We start from the raw sequence: 18589 nt of genomic DNA on the forward strand, positions 1-18589 counted from the left end.
GCTATTCACTGGCGCAAGTGGGGACACTTCAGGCTGAGGAGTAAGTTTCACACATTCCCATGTGCTGAACGTGTGGCTGTGACAAAGTCAAGGCATATACAGTGCCTTCAGAAAGTATTGTCTTACACCCCTTGACTTTTTCCACATTTTGTTGTGTTACATCCTGAATTTTAAATATATTAAATTTAGATTGTGTGTCACTGGCCTACACACAATACCCCATAATGTCAAAGTGGAATTATGTTTTTCGAGATTTTTACAAATTAATAAAAAAGAAAAAGCTGAAATGTCTTGAGTCAATATGACCTCTTGTCCACCAGATACATCATACTCATTGCGTTCCAGCGGAAGTCATTCATTGTCAATGGAGCAGTCCGCAACGCTACTTTGGGGGTGCTGCACTAGGCATCGGTGCGTTCTGTGTAGCGCATGCGTTCAATATTTTCAACTCGTGCGTTGCTTTCCCGTGCGGTGGGACAAACGTAAGTACACACAGACTCAAACTATACTGAACAAAAATATAAACGCAACATGTAGTGTTGCTCCCATGTTTCATGAGCTGAAATAAAAGATCCCCAAAAATGTCCATATGCACAAAAAGTATAAGCTATATATTCTTGCTAACATCCAAGAGATGGATCTATGTGAACTGTGGCGATATAAACGTCCAACTGAAAGAGAATCCACCTCTTACCCTCAACTCATATTTAGGAATTTACTTTGTTATTGTAAACTTTTCTTTAAAGGTGCTACACGGGTTATTTTAGATTTTTTGCATTGTAATTTCAAAAACATTCCACAATATATCTGCAGTAATCGTGAATTCGTAGTGTTTCACAGTATTACTTATCCACCAGTGTGGATTGGTTGTGATATTCGCCAATTTTGTTTCTGTTGTTAAAATGGGATAGCTGTTCTGACTTTATGGCTGGGTTATGTAGTGGAAATCGCTCAGTCAATTCCTGGTTGCTAAAATTCTACACTGTTAGCTCAAATAAGCAATGAATGGTACAATAATTTCCTGCACTATCTAAATCGCTGTGATACTTTCGGACCAAAACCAAAAGTAAAAGGCTCAAGCGCGAGTCTCCGCCCATGTTATGGATAAATGGGATGCGGGGGAGGGCGAAGATTTGTTTTGAATGACTTGCGCTTGAGCCTTTTACTTTCGGTTTTGGTCCAACAGCTTTATTTTTTGCTATTGAAAGATATTACTTCGTTTTACACGCAAGATGAGAATTCACCAATGGCATTCAATTAGCAGACAGCGCTCTGACTGATGTGTAGTTACTTTTATCCTATACTTTTCTTGGTGTAGTCAACCTACATTTCTCCGGTAAAATGCAAGATTAACTTGAAGAAAAACATTAGGAAATGTAGCTGGCTACATTATTTCTATGATAAACAGATGATGGCCATGCAGAGTTTTTGCAAAGAAGACGTTGCTTTTTCATTGTAAGTTCATTATGTGACAGGTGAAATGAAGAACGCAATCTGCTTTATCTTCTAACGTATTGCACAAGTTGACTGCAGGTATTTACTAAAGGACCTACAAATATTAAAATGTATAGAAACACTTTAAACAAATAGTTTCAATGATATTGACTGTATTGAAAAACCATCCCGTGGCTATTTCCAAATACCCCAGTATATAAGGTATACCGCCCAAGCCTACTCAATTCCTAGATAGACATGTTTTTGGAAATAAATGCATAATGAAAAAAAGATATATATAAACGCAACATGCAACAATTTCAACGATTTTACTGAGTTACAGTTCATAAAGGAAATCACTAAATTGAAATACATTTATTAGGCCCTAATCTATGGATTTCACATGACTGGTAACACATATATGGATTTGTTAGTCACAGATACCTTTTTAAAAAAGGTAGGCGTGGATCAGAAAACCAGTCAGTATCTGGTGTGACCACCATTTGCCTCATGCAGCACAACACGTCCTTCGTTCGGATAGAGTTGATCAGACTGTTGATTGTGGCCTGTGGAATCTAGAGCACCCCAAACATGCTCAATGGGTGACATGTCTGGTGAGTATGGAGATTTTCAGCTTCCAGGAATAGTGAGGCGAGGGCGGCGGATGAATGGCACGACAATGGGCCTCAGGATCTCGTCACAATATCTGTGCATTAAAATTTCCGTCGATAAAATGCAATTGTGTTCGTTGTCCGTAGCTTATGCCTGCCCATACCATAACCACACTGGGGCACTCTGTTCACAACGTTGACACCAGAAAACCGCCCGCCCACATAACGCCATACACATGTGGTTGTGAGGCTGGTTGGACGCACTGCCAAATTCTCTAAATGACGTTGGAGGCGGCTTATAGTAGAGAAATGAACATTAAATTCTCTGGCAACAGCTCTGGTGGACATTCCTGCAGTCAGCTTGCTAATTGCATGCTCCCTCAAAACTTGAGACATCTGTGGCATTGTGTTGTGGGACAAAACTGCACATTTTAGAGTGTCCTTTTATTGTCCCCAGCACAAGGTGCACCTGTGTAATGATAATGCTGTTTAATCAGCTTCTTGATATGCCACACCTGTCAGGTGGAAGGATTATCTTGGCAAAGAAGAAATAAGCGTTTTGTGCCTATGGAACATTTCTGTGATCTTTTATTTCAGCATACATGTTGCGTTTATATTTTTGTTCAGTGTGGATAATTAAGTATGCCTAACTGTTGTCTAGGAAGCTCTTAAAGCATATATGACAGGTTGTATCATGTCTTACTCTTCACATAAGAAAAAGAAGACCCATAAAGAATTAGAAATACTAAAACAGAAAATCCATGACTTTGAACACTTTGAAGCTTGAATATAACATAATTAACACCCGCTCTGCAGAGACTTCTGCTCTGAAATCCAAATAACAATATGTTGAGCAAGGTGAAATTGTGGGGGAAATGATTGCTTGGCAAAATTAAGAAAGAAGAGGAGGAACGGTACCATCCACAGCATTAAAACCGCAGATGGTAGCCTAACAATGGAGCCTTCTAAAATGAACTCTTTATAACATTTTATCACAAACTGTGTCAACCTGAAAAAAAGTTAATAGAAAGATATAGACAATTTCCTTAATAAGGGCAATGTACCAATTATAAGTGTACTAGAGAACATTTATATGGATAGAAATTTGCGCTGTCCCCGACCCCAAAAAATCTTTGTAGACCGAAAGTCGTCTGTTCTTTCGACCAATCGATTGCTCAGAATTTTTAAACGTGCATTTTTCCATATGCCACAGCTGAGCTTTCACAGGTGTGCCCCATCAGTACTACTGACCCTTCCAGCTCCGCCCACCAATCTCCTGCAGGAAGTAAGCACAGCAAAACCCAGTAGACAGAGCAGGGAGGGGCCGTCACAACACACCATATGTGTTTTAATAAAACCTATATGCATTGAGCTTGTCTGATGCTTTAAGCTTACGGTTTGATGCCTCAAGAGGGCGCCAGAGATAACCAGAAGACCCAACTATTCTCATCCCACTCCTGCTAGCTTTCGCAGATTCTGCCATTAGCCTACTCTCCTGAAGTTGCCGGTAATAGGCTACACGAGGAGTCGGCAACCTTTCTTATGTGGAATGCCAATTTATCTTGCCATTTCTACCAATCTGCATGCCAGTTATGGTTTTCATATGCACATTTTTGTGAAACAGTTTCATTTCATTTATATTAACATCTTCATATCTCAAAATCATTGTCATGTGGTTAATCAAAATTATGATTAGTTATGAAAATGATACGAACCTAAAAAAGTAACTTATTTTTCCATTGCCAACTATGTAAAAATATCCTACGTAAGCCAACAAATAAAAACATTGCAGCCTGCAAGTAGAAAATATCCTGATAAAAATAAATATCCTATAAATCACATTGGCTACACATGGCCTGTCTGCATACGAATTTGAAACATTGTATTAACTATTAACTTGGGTCCTGCTCAAGAAGTTTTCTGCTCCAATGAGCTCGGGACAGACACAACTGTAGGCTATTTGCGCAAGGGATAAGAAGCAGTGCTTGACTTGGGCAGGAGCTCACCAGAGCTGAGTACCGACACCTCAAATGTTCTACTGCTTGAGCTCCTGTTCCTCTCATACAATATTAGTTCAAAAGTATTGTGGAGCTCCTGCACCTAAATATAAACAGTACAATCACCCAAAATTAGTACCGGAACCTATTTCAGTCCAAGTCAAGCACTGATAAGAAGCCTATTTTATGATGTTTCCACTGGATCAGAGCATGAAATTTTCCCTATCAGGCTGAGTGGTTATCGAAAGGGAGAGAGCTGGAAAGATTTTTCAATTACATTGAGGATCTATTGGAATTCTCAACGGATGTAAAAACAGACTTTGTTTGCTTGCTGTTTGAGATGAAGAAAACATTCCTTTGAGAAGCTCCACATGTAATTAGTGGGCTCCCGAGTGGCAAGGGGCAAGGGGACCACGCCTGCAAAGCTCCCGAGTGGCGCAGCAGTCTAAGGCACTGCATCTCAGTGCTAGAAGCGTCACTACAGATCCTGGTTAGATTTCAGGCTGTATCACAACCAGTCGTGATTGGGAGTTCCATAGGGCGGCGCACAATTGGCCCAGCGTCGTCCGGGTTGGGGTTTGGCCAGGGTAGGCCGTCATTGTAAATAAGAATTGGTTGTTAACTGACTTGCCTAGTTAAATAAAGGTTAAATAAAATAAATAAAGATATTGGTGGTGCGTTAAGCCATGCAGAAATACTATCAGATCCCCAAATGGGCACATTTATATGCCTACATTTGTGCGCAGGCCAGGTAGACTATAGGCCTACTTCTATGCGCGTGCGTCCTTACTCAACATTGACAGGAGCGTTCCAAACAAAAGACAATGACTAAATTGTCAGAACTCATAAATATAATTAAGTAAACCAGAACTTGTTTCTCACAAGTGTAGCATAGGTTGTGCACTCTACAAACAATGTGTCCACTCCGACAATGAGAACAGGAAGACTGGAATAATAATATTGAATGCATTAAAGGAAATGACCGAAACCAAAGTAACAAATATTTGCAAAAATACATAAGATCTTGCTACCATGGAAAGATAAATACCTTTCTATTTGTGGAAAAAATCATCCTGATTAACTGTTCAGTCATATCCCAGTTTACCTACTTGCTTATGGTCTTGCCTACACATAGCGAACAGTTTTTGTAATATTATATGAGAAAAAAATATTCAATTTTATTTGGAACAGCAAGCCAGACAAAATTAAACGGGCCTATTTATTTAATGAATATGAATTCGGAGGGCAGAAATAATTAAATATTAAAGCATTAGACGTCTCACTAAAGGCTTCAGTCATAAATAAAATTATGCTTAAATCCAAATGGGTTCTCTAGAAAATTAGTAAGAATGTCTCACCCTATGTTCAAAAAAGGCCTTGTCCCTTTATTCAGATTACAACCTTTCACTTTCAGTTATTTGAAAAGGAAATAATATTTTTAAACAAGCCATAGAAAGTTGGTTGGTCTATTTAATCCACCAGAAAAGAAAGAACAAATAATACAACAAAAATTTGTGGTTAAACTCAAATATACTAATTGATTAAAAAAAACATAAATAAAAAAAATGAATGTAATAATCTTTGTAAATTATATCATAAATATGACTGGTGGAGTTATGTCATACATGCAGCTAACAAAAAATATGGAAAGGTCTGCTCTACCCAAAATTACAACCAACTACAAGCGTGGCACCCAAGAAGACTCGATGCTGTAATCGCTGCCAAAGGTGCTTCAACAAAGTACTGATTAAAGGGTCTGAATACTTATGTAAATGTTATATTTAAGTTTTACATTTGGTTTTGTGTGTGTGTTATCCACAGGTAGACACCATGAACTACGTGGGCCAGCTGGCAGGCCAGGTGTTGGTGACAGTGAAGGAGCTGTATAAGGGCATTAACCAGGCCACACTGTCAGGCTGCATCGACGTGGTGGTGGTCAGACAGCCTGACGGGACCTTCCACTGCTCCCCCTTCCATGTACGCTTCGGGAAACTGGGAGTGCTGCGCTCCAAGGAGAAAGTGGTGAGTTCGGGGGATATTTGGGAAAGAGAGGTCAGGGTTTTTTCTGCATAGAAAATTTGTTTTTTCGTGCCGCCTATGTCCAAACAGTAAAAAAAAAAATAATAATAATATTTAGAAAATTATTTTCAGGATGTAAAAACGTTTTCAGTGGAAACTTAAATGACTAAAACTAGATATAAATTACATAGAAAAGATAAAGGACATATATATTTTTTAATAAGATAATCTTTGAGAACCAACAATTTTGTTACTGCGGCCAACAGGTGGGCCTCTAATATTTCCAGACCAAAACGCTTGCGGTGATAGGTAGGTAGGGATGCAAAATTCCAATCATTTAGCAAAACATTTAAGGTTCCTGGAATTAGGAGGGAATAAGCAGGAAATACAGAATCCTCCAACCAGGATTTCTGAAAAACATGGGAATTTTGGGAAAGTTAATGGAATTTTGTAACCCCAGTGAAAAAATTCCCAGAGTTAAACCCACCCATTTAAATTTTTTAGCAGAAGCTCTTATCCAGAGCAACTAGGGTCAAGTACCTTTGTCTAGGTATGTAATGGCAGTTTAGTATGACAGGGTTCCATTTGTTTTTTCGCTCTATCACATCCATTACTGACGTGTAATTAGGGCCCTTTCATGTTGCCGTGTGGAAGTGCTGCTGCCTGACACAGATCCAGGTATTAAGAAGTCCTTCTGAGAGAGCAATTGAGAGTGAATGGGGGGAGGACGACCAGCCCAGCTCATCATCCCCGAGACACTGGGGCTGCATCTCAAATGGCACCCGATTCCCTATTTAGTGCACTGCTTTTGACCAGGGATCTGGTCAAAAGTAGTGAACTAAATAGGTAATAGGGTGTCATTTGGGACACAGACAGGAGGAGTACCACCCCTACTGTGCCCCTACTGCTACCGCTCGCCTCAGTCACTATGGCAACACAGTTTTAGATATTCCTCTGCATAGCGGAGGAGAGATGGCCTTGATACAGTACAGAGAGGAATGTGACGTAACAGTGTGGGAGGATTGACCCAGCATCAGGCAATGGATTTGGTGATGATGCTATCTTTTATAAGATCCTTTGAAAACTCATATAGCTACTTCACTGGTTGTATTATTGATGGACATACATGTTTTTTATCCTTTACATAAAACATTTAACATTTCATTTCATTCCTTTACTGAAACAGACCATTATCGCTCAGTCTGTGTCCCAAGTGGCATCCTATTTCCTACATAGTGCATTTCTTTTGACCAGAGACCTATGGCGGCGTCTACACAGGCAGCCCAATTATGATGTTTTTTCCACTAATTGTCTTTTGACCAATCACATCAGTTCTTTTCACATCAGATGTTTAATAATCTGAATTGTGCTGCTTGTGTAAACGCAGCCTAAGACTGCAAGCAGGTAATCATCTGGCCCAGTTTGCTTTCATTAACCATATCATGGTGTTAGTCTACATACAGCACATTGTTGTTTTGTGCATGCAAGCACACAATAATAAGTATGTTGAATATTTACAGTGGTCTTGCTGACGCAAACACACTAATACAGTACCAGTCAAAAGTTTGGACACACCTACTCATTCAAGGTTTTTTTTATTTTTTACTATTTTCCACATTGTAGAATAATAGTGAAGACATCAAAACTATGAAATAACACATATGGAATCATGTAGTAACCAAAAGAGTGTTAAACAAATAAAAATATATTTTAGATTCTTTAAAGTAGCCACCCTTTCCCTTGATGACAGCTTTGCACAGTCTTGGCATTCTCTCAACCAGCTTCATGAGGAATGCTTTTTCAACAGTCTTGAAGGAGTTCCCACATATGCTGAGCACTTGTTGGCTGCTTTTCCTTCGCTCTGCAGTCCAACTCATCCCAAACCATCTCAATTGGGTTGAGGTCGGGTGATTGTGGAAGCCCGGTCATCTGATGCGGCACTCCATCACTCTCCTTCTTGGTCAAATAGCCCTTACATAGCCTGGAGGTGTGTTTTGGGTCATTGTCCTGTTGAAAAACAAATGATAGTCCCACTAAATGCAAACCAGATGGGATGGCGTATCGCTGCAGAATGCTGTGGTTGGTTAAGTGTTAAGGCTGGTTAAGTGTGCCTTGAATTCTAAATAAATCACTGACAGTGTCACTAGCAAATCACCCCCACACCATCACACCTCCTTCAAGGTAGGAACCACACATGCGGAGATCATCCGTTCACATACTCCGCGTCTCCAAAGACACGGCAGTTGGAACTAAAAATCTCAAATTTGGACTCATCAGACCAAAGGACATATTTCTATTGGTCTAATGTCCATTGCTCGTGTTTCTTGGCCCAAGCAATTCTCTTCTTATTGTTGTGTCCTTTAGTAATGGTTTCTTTGCAGCAATTCGACCATGAAGGCCTGATTCACTCAGTCTCCTCTGAACAGTTAATGTTGAGATGTGTCTGGTACTTGAACTCTGTGAAGCATTTATTTGGGCTGCAATCTGAGGTACAGTTATGAGAGCGGTCCTCATGAGAGCCAGTTTCATCATAGCGCTTGATGATTTTTGCGACTGCACTTGAAGAAACTTTAGAAGTTCTTCAAATTTTCCGCATTGACTGACCTTAATGTCTTAAAGTAATGATGGACTGTCATTTCTCTTTGCTTATTTGAGATAAAACCAAATAGGGCTATCTTCTGTATACCATCCCTACCTTGTCACAACACAACTGATTGGCGCATTAAGAAGGAAAGAAATTCCACAAATTAGCTTTTAGCAAGGCACACCTGTTAATTGAAATGCATTCCAGGTGACTACCTCATGAAGCTGGTTAAGAGAATGCCAAGTGTGTGCAAATCTGTCATCAAGAAAAGGGTGGCTACTTTGAAGAATCTCAAATATAAAATATATTTTTACTACATGATTCCATATGTGTTATTTCATATTTTTGAAGTCTTCACTATTATTCTACAATGTAGAAAATAGTTTTAAAAAATTAAGAAAAACCCTTGAATGAGTAGGTGTGTCAACTTTTGACTGGTACTGAACATTGTGAGCGAACTGTTTATACACTGAACAAAAAATATAAACGCAACATGTAAAGTGTTGGTCCCATGTTTCATGAGCTGAAAGAAAACATCCCAGAAATGTTCCGTATGCACAAAAAGTATATTTAACTTAATATTGTTTTTTGGTTTACATCCCTGTTAGTGAGCATTTCTCCTTTGCCAAGATAATCCATCCACCTGACAGGTGTGGCATATCAAGAAGCTGATTAAACATCATGATTAATACACAGGTGCACCTTGTGCTGAGACAATAAAAGGCCACTCTAAAATGTGCAGTTTTGTCACACAACACAATGCCACAAATGTCTTAAGTTTTGAGGGAGTGTGCAATTGGCATGCTGACTGCAGGATTGTCCACCGGAGCTGTTGCTAGAGAATTGAATATTCATTTCTCTACCACAAGCCGCCTCCAACATCGTTTTAGAGAATTTGGCAGTACGTCCAACTGGCCTCACAACCGCAGACCACGTGTTTGGCGTCGTGTGGGCGAGCGGTTTTCTGATGTCAACATTGTGAACAGAGTGCCCCATGGTGGCAGTGGGGGTTATGGTATGTGCAGCCATAAGCTACAGACAGCAAACACAATTGTATTTTATCAATGGCAATTTGAATGCCCAGAAATACTGTGATGAGATCCTGAGGCCCATTGTCATGGCATTCATCCGCCGCCATCACCTCATGTTTCAAATCAAATCAAATGTTATTTGTCACATGCGCCGAATACAATACCGTGAAATGCTTACTTACCAGCCCTTAACCAACAATGCAGTTCAAGAAATAGAGTTAATAAAACATTTACTAAATAAACTCAAGTCAAAAAAATCGAATCAATCAAAAAGTAACACAAGAAATGTACATAACAATAGGAGGCTATATACAGAGGGTACCGGTACCAAGTCAATGTGCGGGGGTACAGGTTAGTCAAGATCATTTGTAAAGTGACTATGCATAGATAATAAACAGCGAGTAGCAGCAGTGTAATTCAGCATGGTAATGCAACGCCCCATGTCGCAAGGATCTCTGCACAATTCCTGGAAGCTGAAAATGTACCAGTTCTTCCATGGCCTGCATACTCACCAGACATGTCACCCATTGAGAAAGTTTGGGATGCTTTGGATCGACGTGTACGACAGTGTGTTCCAGTTTCACAGCATTGAAGAGGAGTGGGACAACATTCCACAGACCACAATCAACAGCCTGATCAGACGTGTCACGCTGCATGGGGCAAATGGTGGTCACACCAGATGAATTTGTTTCAATCAACTCAGTAAAATCTTTGAAATTGTTGCATGTTGCATTTTAATATTTTTGTTCAATATAAATGCCTTGGTTATTATAAAGGTTGTATGTATCAAGCTTCTTGGAGTAGGAGTGCCCCCCTGTCCATGGGCAAAACTGATCCTAAATCAGCACTCGTAGTCTGAGACGCTTCATACATATGGCCCCAGAGTTCTTCCATAAATGAATGCCTGACCTGTCCTTTCCCTCTGCAGATTGACATTGAGATCAATGGAGAACCAGTGGAGTTGCACATGAAGCTGGGGGACAACGGAGAGGCCTTCTTTGTTCAGGAAACCGAGCAGCATAATGTGAGTTTTTTTTATCAGTTTCATGACAACCACTGTTGACACAGCTTATTACTGACTGTGTTTGTGTCCCAAATGGCTCCCTATTGCCTAAAACGTGCACTTCTTTTGAGCAAAAGTAGTGCACCACGTAGGGGATAGGGTGCCATTGGGGACGTAGTCTATAACGTGATCTTGTTGTGACTCGTCGTCTCTTTGTCACCCCGACCCAGGAGATAATCCCTGCCCACCTTGTGACGTCGCCAATCCCCACAGAGGAGGCTCTGGGGAGGGGCAGAGAGTCCAGAGCTGTGGAGTCGGGCCTGGAGGGTGGGCTGCAGCCGCCCCAGGGGGACTCACAAAACCCAGCCTCCTCCTCCACCCCCCTCCTTCCCTCCAGCACCACAGCAGGGAAGAAGAAGAAGAGACGTAGGAAGAAGCACAAAGCAGACCCCCGGAAGGAGGAGCAACAGGCCTCCACTGCTGGTGGTGAGGAGGTCTGTGAACTGAGCTCAGACGAGGAGCACGGTACACAAAACAACGGCAGGTAAATGGACAGAGGAGTAGGGTGAAGTTACCCCTAGATGCTGACCCCCCCTCCCCCCCCCAGCTAATGGGACAGACAGAGTGGGCTGACGGGAGCTCAATGACTCCATGGGTACACTCAGGTTGGGTCTGGGTGGGTCTGCTCAGCACAGTGTGTGTAGAGGATAGGGAGTGTTAACACTGTGGTCAATGGGGGATATTCTTCATTCCCTCAGGGCTCCCTTGTTCTCTACAGTGAAGGACACAGTGGAACACAGGCAGCACCCCACCCTCCACTCCTTGGACAGCTACCCCTTCTCTGATGGAGACTGGTCTCCCAGCGACAGCCACAGGTATGACCCCCTCACTCAGTCGCTCAGTCAATAACTTCCTATTCAAATATTTACACAAATCATGCAAACAGTCAGGGTCATTAGGAAGATTTTTTATTTCATTAGGACTTAACAAAAAAGAAAACGTAGTTAATCTAGCACACCTGATTCTAATAATTAGCTGGTTAATAAGCTGAATCAGGTTAGTTACAACTAGGGTTCGATTGAACACTTACAGGAGGGTAGTTCTCCAGGAACACGGTTGGAGAGCACTGATCTAAGGTGTGTTATAGAGCAGTACACTGGACAGCCGTCAATGAGCCTTGAGCCTTTAATTTTGAAGGTAATGTCCCTGACGTCGGCGCAAGCTTCAGATATCTTAAAAGGCGCATAGTCAGATGTCCAGTGTATTGCTCTATAACACGCCTTGGATTGAATCTCAGCTTAGGTGGATATTAATTAAAATGGTAGCAGAACATTGATAGAATAGTCCTGTGGAGCTGTGAATACATGTTGTGTAAGTGTTGTGCTGTTTTCTCGATTGTAACAGATCCCTGTCAGAGCCCATGTCTCCAAAGAGCGACTCGGAGCTGATGGTGAAGTTATCAGAAAGCATGCTCAGAGCAGAGTCACACATGCAGTGGTCCTGGGGAGAGTTCCCAGAATCCACCAGGGTAAGGCCTAGATCTTGTGTATCAAATGGCACTCCATTCCCTATATAGAGATGGAAACATGCCAAACTGATTTCATATTGACTCTTGTCCAGGTCAGTAAGAAAGAGCCCTCGGAGCTGCCTAAGACGATGACTATCACCCCGTCAGAGAGCACACACTTCAGGGTCATTCTCAGCTCTGAGGCCATGGAGGTGGAGGCTGGGGGCCTGCACACCTCTCTGGACCCGGTGTGTGGACCTGCCATCGTCAAACCAGAGCCCCGGACCCCCAAACAAAATACCCTCAGCTCAAAACACCACTCACCCGACTCTCTATCGGAACCCCATCATCCCCCCAAACCTATTCATGACCATTGCCCACCCCAACCTGAACCGTGTCCCCTCAAACCAGAACCAGGTGCTCTAACGTCGGAGCCCAGTCCAGACCTCTGTATCCCGTCCAAGCCTGAACGGAGGGGCCCTTGGACTTCCACTCCTCCCAGTGTGCTTGATTCCAGCCAGAGGGACAGTGGCTCTACTGCCGGTGGGGCCAGTTGCATGGCCGGGGACCTGGGGTCCATCGGCTCCAAGACTGACTCCCCCTCCAAGAGGAGAGGTACTAATTGTGCTTTAAATAGCAACCGAAAGTATTTAAAAAACCAAATCGAAAGTATGCATAGACGGTTTATATAAATAGCTTATTGATCAAGTATAACACATGATCTAGGCCATTTATAAGGATTTTGTCTTACTTGCTTACGGCAGCACAATGTGCCGGATGATGGCATTCCATAGCCCTCAGTTGTTAATGACAGCTAGTATGAACAAATGCTTTACGTTACTTTTATGTCCTCTATTTGATGTTTTATGTCCCCTATATGATGTTTTATGTCCCTTATTTTAAGTACCTCATAGCTCTATCACTACAGAATGGTCTAATAGCAACAGAGAGGAAATGGCTTAGTCATGAGTAAGGCCTCAGACACACCAATAGCGTGTGCTGGCCGGGTCATTCCTACCAGACCTCATAACATTTGGGGGGGGAGTATATCAGAAAAATATATAATATATCAGAAAAAAGACATGTTTGGCTTTCAGAAAATATTTTGGGGCAACATATTTTAGGTGCATTTTCCAACCTGTCAGGTACATAATACATAATGCATAATCCTAACAGGGTAGAACATAAACCTAAATTAGCCATAGCTCTGTGAGTGAGCAAGATTGAGCTACCATAATGGTGAGCTGGATTTCAACATCTCTATCAAACATATATATTTTTTTTGTTTTTGTTTTTTTGTTAATTTTCTCTATAATTTTGCCTGACAGGGTGAAAATGTACGAGTGGGACATATAGACTAACAACATGAAACATGGACAAATAGATAAAACTGAGTGTTTGTATTTATTTAGCCTTGCAACATTTATTTAGCCTCCCACCAAAGAAATTATGACTCTTCCTGAATGTGGTGTCATTGTAGGAAGGGGTTGTTTTCTTAAAGAAGAATTACAATAACTAACAGGGTGGAAAGTGATATCAGGGACAAACAGAAAATCTAACAGAAAATAATAAATACAAACATCATGAAAAGAAAACATTGATGAGAGAGAATTTAACTAGGTCTATAAAACAGTGATGAAAGATTAAGTATTTTATAATTTATAATTTTATGGCTTATATTTCTTGTGGAAGTTGATGAATAATAACCCGGGAACATGGCAAAAACTCCTACATTCGCTGAAAAAAAGTGTTAAAAATTGATAAAATTCCCTTTCAAGATCCATATTTTGTTATTTTTAAGGTAAAGCCTTTTGGAATCCACATTTTACACCAAATAAGAAATGATATTTCCTGGGTACAGAAAAGACACATCACAGTAGGAATGACCCGGCCGAGAGTACATAGAACCTCTGAACAGAGTGCCTGCCTAAATTTGCATGTGCACCAATTTTACATGTAATATTGTGTGATAATGTCGTCAGTCAAAGGTCTACAGCTGGTGGTCCCTAAAACACAGCGCGCTGAACGATCAGCAGACAAAAATGTGATCCACATTCGGTGCTATGTGCGCGAGCCTTAAGGGTTCAGACAGTGTTATTGACTACACCCGGACATTGTTTGGTAGAGCAGTGTGTCAGAGATCGCTAACATGAAAGATGTGCTTTGCTCTGTGAGGTCTGGGAAGTTCTCACTTGCCACTCTCTCAGTCTGTGTCTCAAATGGCAGCCTATTTTCTATAGTGCACTATTTTTGTCCAGAGAGCTGGTCAAAAGTAGTGCACTAGGGTACCATTTAGGGTACCATTTAGGATGCACACTCGGGCTGAATTGGGCTGTGAATGGTTTAAGTGAATTCTGATTATTCGTCTGTGTGTGACGAAGGTGTGAGGAAGAGGAGTCAGCACCAGGGGCCTGAGGATATCTACCTGGACGACCTGAATGCTATGGAGCCTGACGTCGTTGCGCGCTACTTAGCTCCCAAGAGGTACCTCATCATGCCTTTCATCCCATGTATTGAAGCCCTATTCCCTTTATAGGCACAGTATTCCCTTTATAACGCACTACTTTTGACCAGGGCCCATAGAGTTGTGTTGCAGTGACTGATCAGTCTGTGGTTGTGTGTGTGTGTGTGTTGCAGTGAGTCCGAGACCATCCCTAAGCACTGGGTGGAGGTTGGCCGGTGCGATGGGTCCCAGTCTCCCCAGTCTGTGGGCAGTGCAGCGGCCGACAGCGGGACAGAGTGTCTGTCTGACTCGGCTGGGGATCTACCAGACATCACCCTGTCTCTCTGTGGAGGGGTCGGAGAGAACTCTGAAATATCCAAAGGTAAGGTGTCCTACTGTATGTAAGTATTATGTTATAGTGACTAGGGATGTGTCCTAAATTGAACCCTATTTCCTATATAGTGCACTACTTTTGGCCAGGCACTGTAGGGAATAGGGTGCCATTTGGGATACAACCTAGGGCTTCACTTTGATAAGTATGCAAATAACTAACTATAGTACACTGTTACTCACAATGCCACAAATAATAATGTGTTATATTATATTATATGACAATAGATATGCTATAATGATGAGCAGATTAGGATACCTTGAAGATGCAAATGCTATGATACTTTTATTGCAGAGAAATTCATGGAGCACATCATCACATATCATGAATTTGCTGAAAATCCAGCAATCATCGACAATCCCAATTTGGTTGTTAGAATTTCAAACCGGTGAGTCGTTCAGCCGTCCTACTCATATTAATTCATATTACTGCATCATAATAATTCTTAGACTGACATTTTGAACAGAAGATCACAATTTGTAGATTTCCTTGAACTAATCACAATTATATTATTATACAGTTCCTTCAGAAAGTATTCACACCCCTTGACTTTTTCCAAATTTACAGCCTGAATTTAAAATTGATTAAATTGAGATTTTGCGTCACTCGCCTAAACACAATATCCCATAATGTCAAAGTGGAATTATGTTTTTGCAAATTAATAAAAAAATGAAATGTCTAGCATATCAACCACTTTGTTATGGCAAGCCTAAATAAATTCAGGAGTAAAAATGTGCTCAACAAGTCACATAATCAAATCAAATGTATTTATATAGCCCTTCTTACATCAGCTGATATATCAAAGTGCTGTACAGAAACCCAGCCTAAAACCCCAAACAGCAAGCAATGCAGGTGTAGAAGCATGGTGGCTAGGAAAAACTCCCTAGAAAGGCCAACCCCTAGGAAGAAACCTAGAGAGGAACCAGGCTATGATGGGTGGCCAAGTCCTCTTCTGGCTGTGCCAGGTGGAGATTATAACAGAACATGGCCAAGATGTTCAAATGTTCATAAATGACCAGCATGGTCAAATAATAGTAATCACAGTGAACAGGTCAGGGTTCCATAGCCGCAGGCAGAACAGTTGAAACTGGAGCAGCAGCACGGCCAGGTGGACTGGGGACAACAAGGAGTCATCATGCCAGGTAGTCCTGAGGCATGGTCCTAGGGCTCAGGTCCTCCGAGAATAAGTTGCATGGACTCACTCTATGTGCAATAACATTGTTTACCATGATTTTTGAATGACTACCTTATCTCTGTACCCCACACATAAAATGATCTGTAAGGTCCCACAGTCAAGCAGTGAATTTCAAACACAGATTCAACCACAAAGACCAGGGAGGTTTTCCAATGCCTCACAAAGAAGGCCAACTATTGGTAGATGGGTAAAAATATAGAACAGCAAACACTGAATATCCCTTTGAGCATGGTGAAGTTATTAATTACACTTTGGATATTTTATTAATACATACAAATGATTGTCATTTAGCAGACACTCTTATCCAGAACAACTCACAGTAGTGAGTGCATATATTGTCACATACTTCTTTTTACTGGCCCCCTGTGGGAATTGAACCGACAACCCTGGCGTTCTAAGCACCATGCTCTACCAACTGAGCCGCAACCAGTCACTACAAACATACAGCCGTCCTTCCTAACTCAGTTGCCGGAGAGGAAGGACACCGCTGAGGAATTTCAACAGCAGGCCAAAGGTGACTTTAAAACAGTTACAGAGTTTAATGGCAGTGATATGAGAAAACTGAGGATGGATCAACAACATTGTGGTTACTCCACAATACTAACCTAATTAACAGAGTGAAAAGAAGGAAGCCTGTACAGAATAAAATATTCCAAAACATGCATCGTGTTTGCAATAAAGCACTAAAGTAAAACTGAAAAAAATGTTGCAAAGAAATTAACTTTATGTCCTGAATACAAAGTGTTTGTGGCAAATCCAACACAACACATCACTGAGTACCATTCTTCATATTTTCAAGCATGGTAGTGGCTGCATCATGTTAAATCGGCTTGAAAATCTATGGCAAGACTTGAAAATGACAGTCTAGCAATGATCAACAACCAACTTGACAGAGCTTGAAGAATCTTTCAAAGAATAGTGTGTAACTATTGTACAATCCAGATGTGCAAAGCTCTTAGAGACTTACTCAGAAAGACTCACAGCTATAATTGCTGCCAAAAGTGATTCTAACATGTATTGACTCAGGGGTGTGAATACTTCAATACATTTGAAAAAAAAATAAAAAATCAAAAACCTCTCGAGTGGCGCAGCCGTTTCCTCTGACACATTGGCGCCGCTGGCTTCCGGGTTAAGCGAGCAATGTGTCAAGAAGCAGTGCTGCTTGGCAGGGTCGTGTTTCGGAGGACACATGGCTCTCGACCTTCGCCTCTCCCGAGTCTGTACAGGAGTTCCAGCGATGGGACAAGACTGTAACTACCAATTGGATGTCACTAAATTCGTGACAAAATTGGGTTAACAAGTTAAAAAAATCTAAAAAAAATCTGCTTTGTCATAAGGTATTGTGTGTAAATTAATGAAAATTCAGGCTGTAACACAACAAAATGTTGAATTATTCAAGGGATATGAATACTTTCTGAAGGCACTATATACAGTGGGGAGAATAAGTATTTGATACACTGCCGATTTTGCAGGTTTTCCTACTTACAAAGCATGTAGAGGTCTGTAATTTGTGTCATAGGTACACTTCAACTGTGAGAGACGGAATCTAAAACAAAAATCCAGAAAATCACATTGTATGATTTTTAAGTAATTCATTTGCATTTTATTGCATGACATAAGTATTTGATACATCAGAAAAGCAGAACTTAATACTTGGTGCAGAAACCTTTGTTTGCAATTACAGAGATCATACGTTTCCTGTAGTTCTTGACCAGGTTTGCACACACTGCAGCAGGGATTTTGGCCCACTCCTCCGTACAGACCTTCTCCAGATCCTTCAGGTTTCGGGGCTGTCGCTGGGCAATACGGACTTTCAGCTCCCTCCAAAGATTTTCTATTGGGTTCAGGTCTGGAGACTGGCTAGGCCACTCCAGGACCTTGAGATGCTTCTTACGGAGCCACTCCTTAGTTGCCCTGGCTGTGTGTTTCGGGTCGTTGTCATGCTGGAAGACCCAGCCACGACCCATCTTCAATGCTCTTACTGAGGGAAGGTTGTTGGCCAAGATCTCGCAATACATGGCCCCATCCATCCTCCCCTCAATACGGTGCAGTCGTCCTGTCCCCTTTGCAGAAAAGCATCTCCAAAGAATGTTTCCACCTCCATGCTTCACGGTTGGGATGGTGTTCTTGGGGTTGTACTCATCCTTCTTCTTCCTCCAAACACGGCGAGTGGAGTTTAGACCAAAAAGCTCTATTTTTGTCTCATCAGACCACATGACCTTCTTCCATTCCTCCTCTGGATCATCAAGATGGTCATTGGCAAACTTCAGATGGGCCTGGACATGCGCTGGCTTGAGCAGGGGGACCTTGCGTGCGCTGCAGGATTTTAATCCATGACGGCGTAGTGTGTTACTAATGGTTTTCTTTGAGACTG

The 18589-nt window shown here is 41.5% G+C and overlaps 1 protein-coding gene across 4 annotated transcripts in view; it reads left to right on the forward strand.

Moving 5' to 3' along the window:
• The window catches only part of LOC139531962 (phosphatidate phosphatase LPIN2-like), a 59709-nt gene that overhangs the window by 14472 nt on the left and 26648 nt on the right, over nucleotides 1–18589 (forward strand). For all 4 annotated transcript variants that reach the window (XR_011666461.1, XR_011666460.1, XM_071328993.1 and 1 more), the window contains exons 2-10: nucleotides 5864–6064; nucleotides 10605–10700; nucleotides 10910–11223; nucleotides 11438–11554; nucleotides 12084–12207; nucleotides 12300–12801; nucleotides 14568–14670; nucleotides 14824–15011; nucleotides 15315–15408. Coding sequence is in view for 2 of the 4 variants with exons in the window: in XM_071328995.1 (XP_071185096.1) it covers nucleotides 5864–6064; nucleotides 10605–10700; nucleotides 10910–11223; nucleotides 11438–11554; nucleotides 12084–12207; nucleotides 12300–12801; nucleotides 14568–14670; nucleotides 14824–15011; nucleotides 15315–15408 (1739 nt within the window). In the remaining 2 variants the exon portion in view is untranslated. The remainder of the gene's footprint in view (nucleotides 1–5863; nucleotides 6065–10604; nucleotides 10701–10909; nucleotides 11224–11437; nucleotides 11555–12083; nucleotides 12208–12299; nucleotides 12802–14567; nucleotides 14671–14823; nucleotides 15012–15314; nucleotides 15409–18589) is intronic.

Source organism: Salvelinus alpinus, chromosome 10 (genome assembly GCF_045679555.1).
Source record: "Salvelinus alpinus chromosome 10, SLU_Salpinus.1, whole genome shotgun sequence".
NCBI classification, from domain to species: domain Eukaryota; kingdom Metazoa; phylum Chordata; class Actinopteri; order Salmoniformes; family Salmonidae; genus Salvelinus; species Salvelinus alpinus.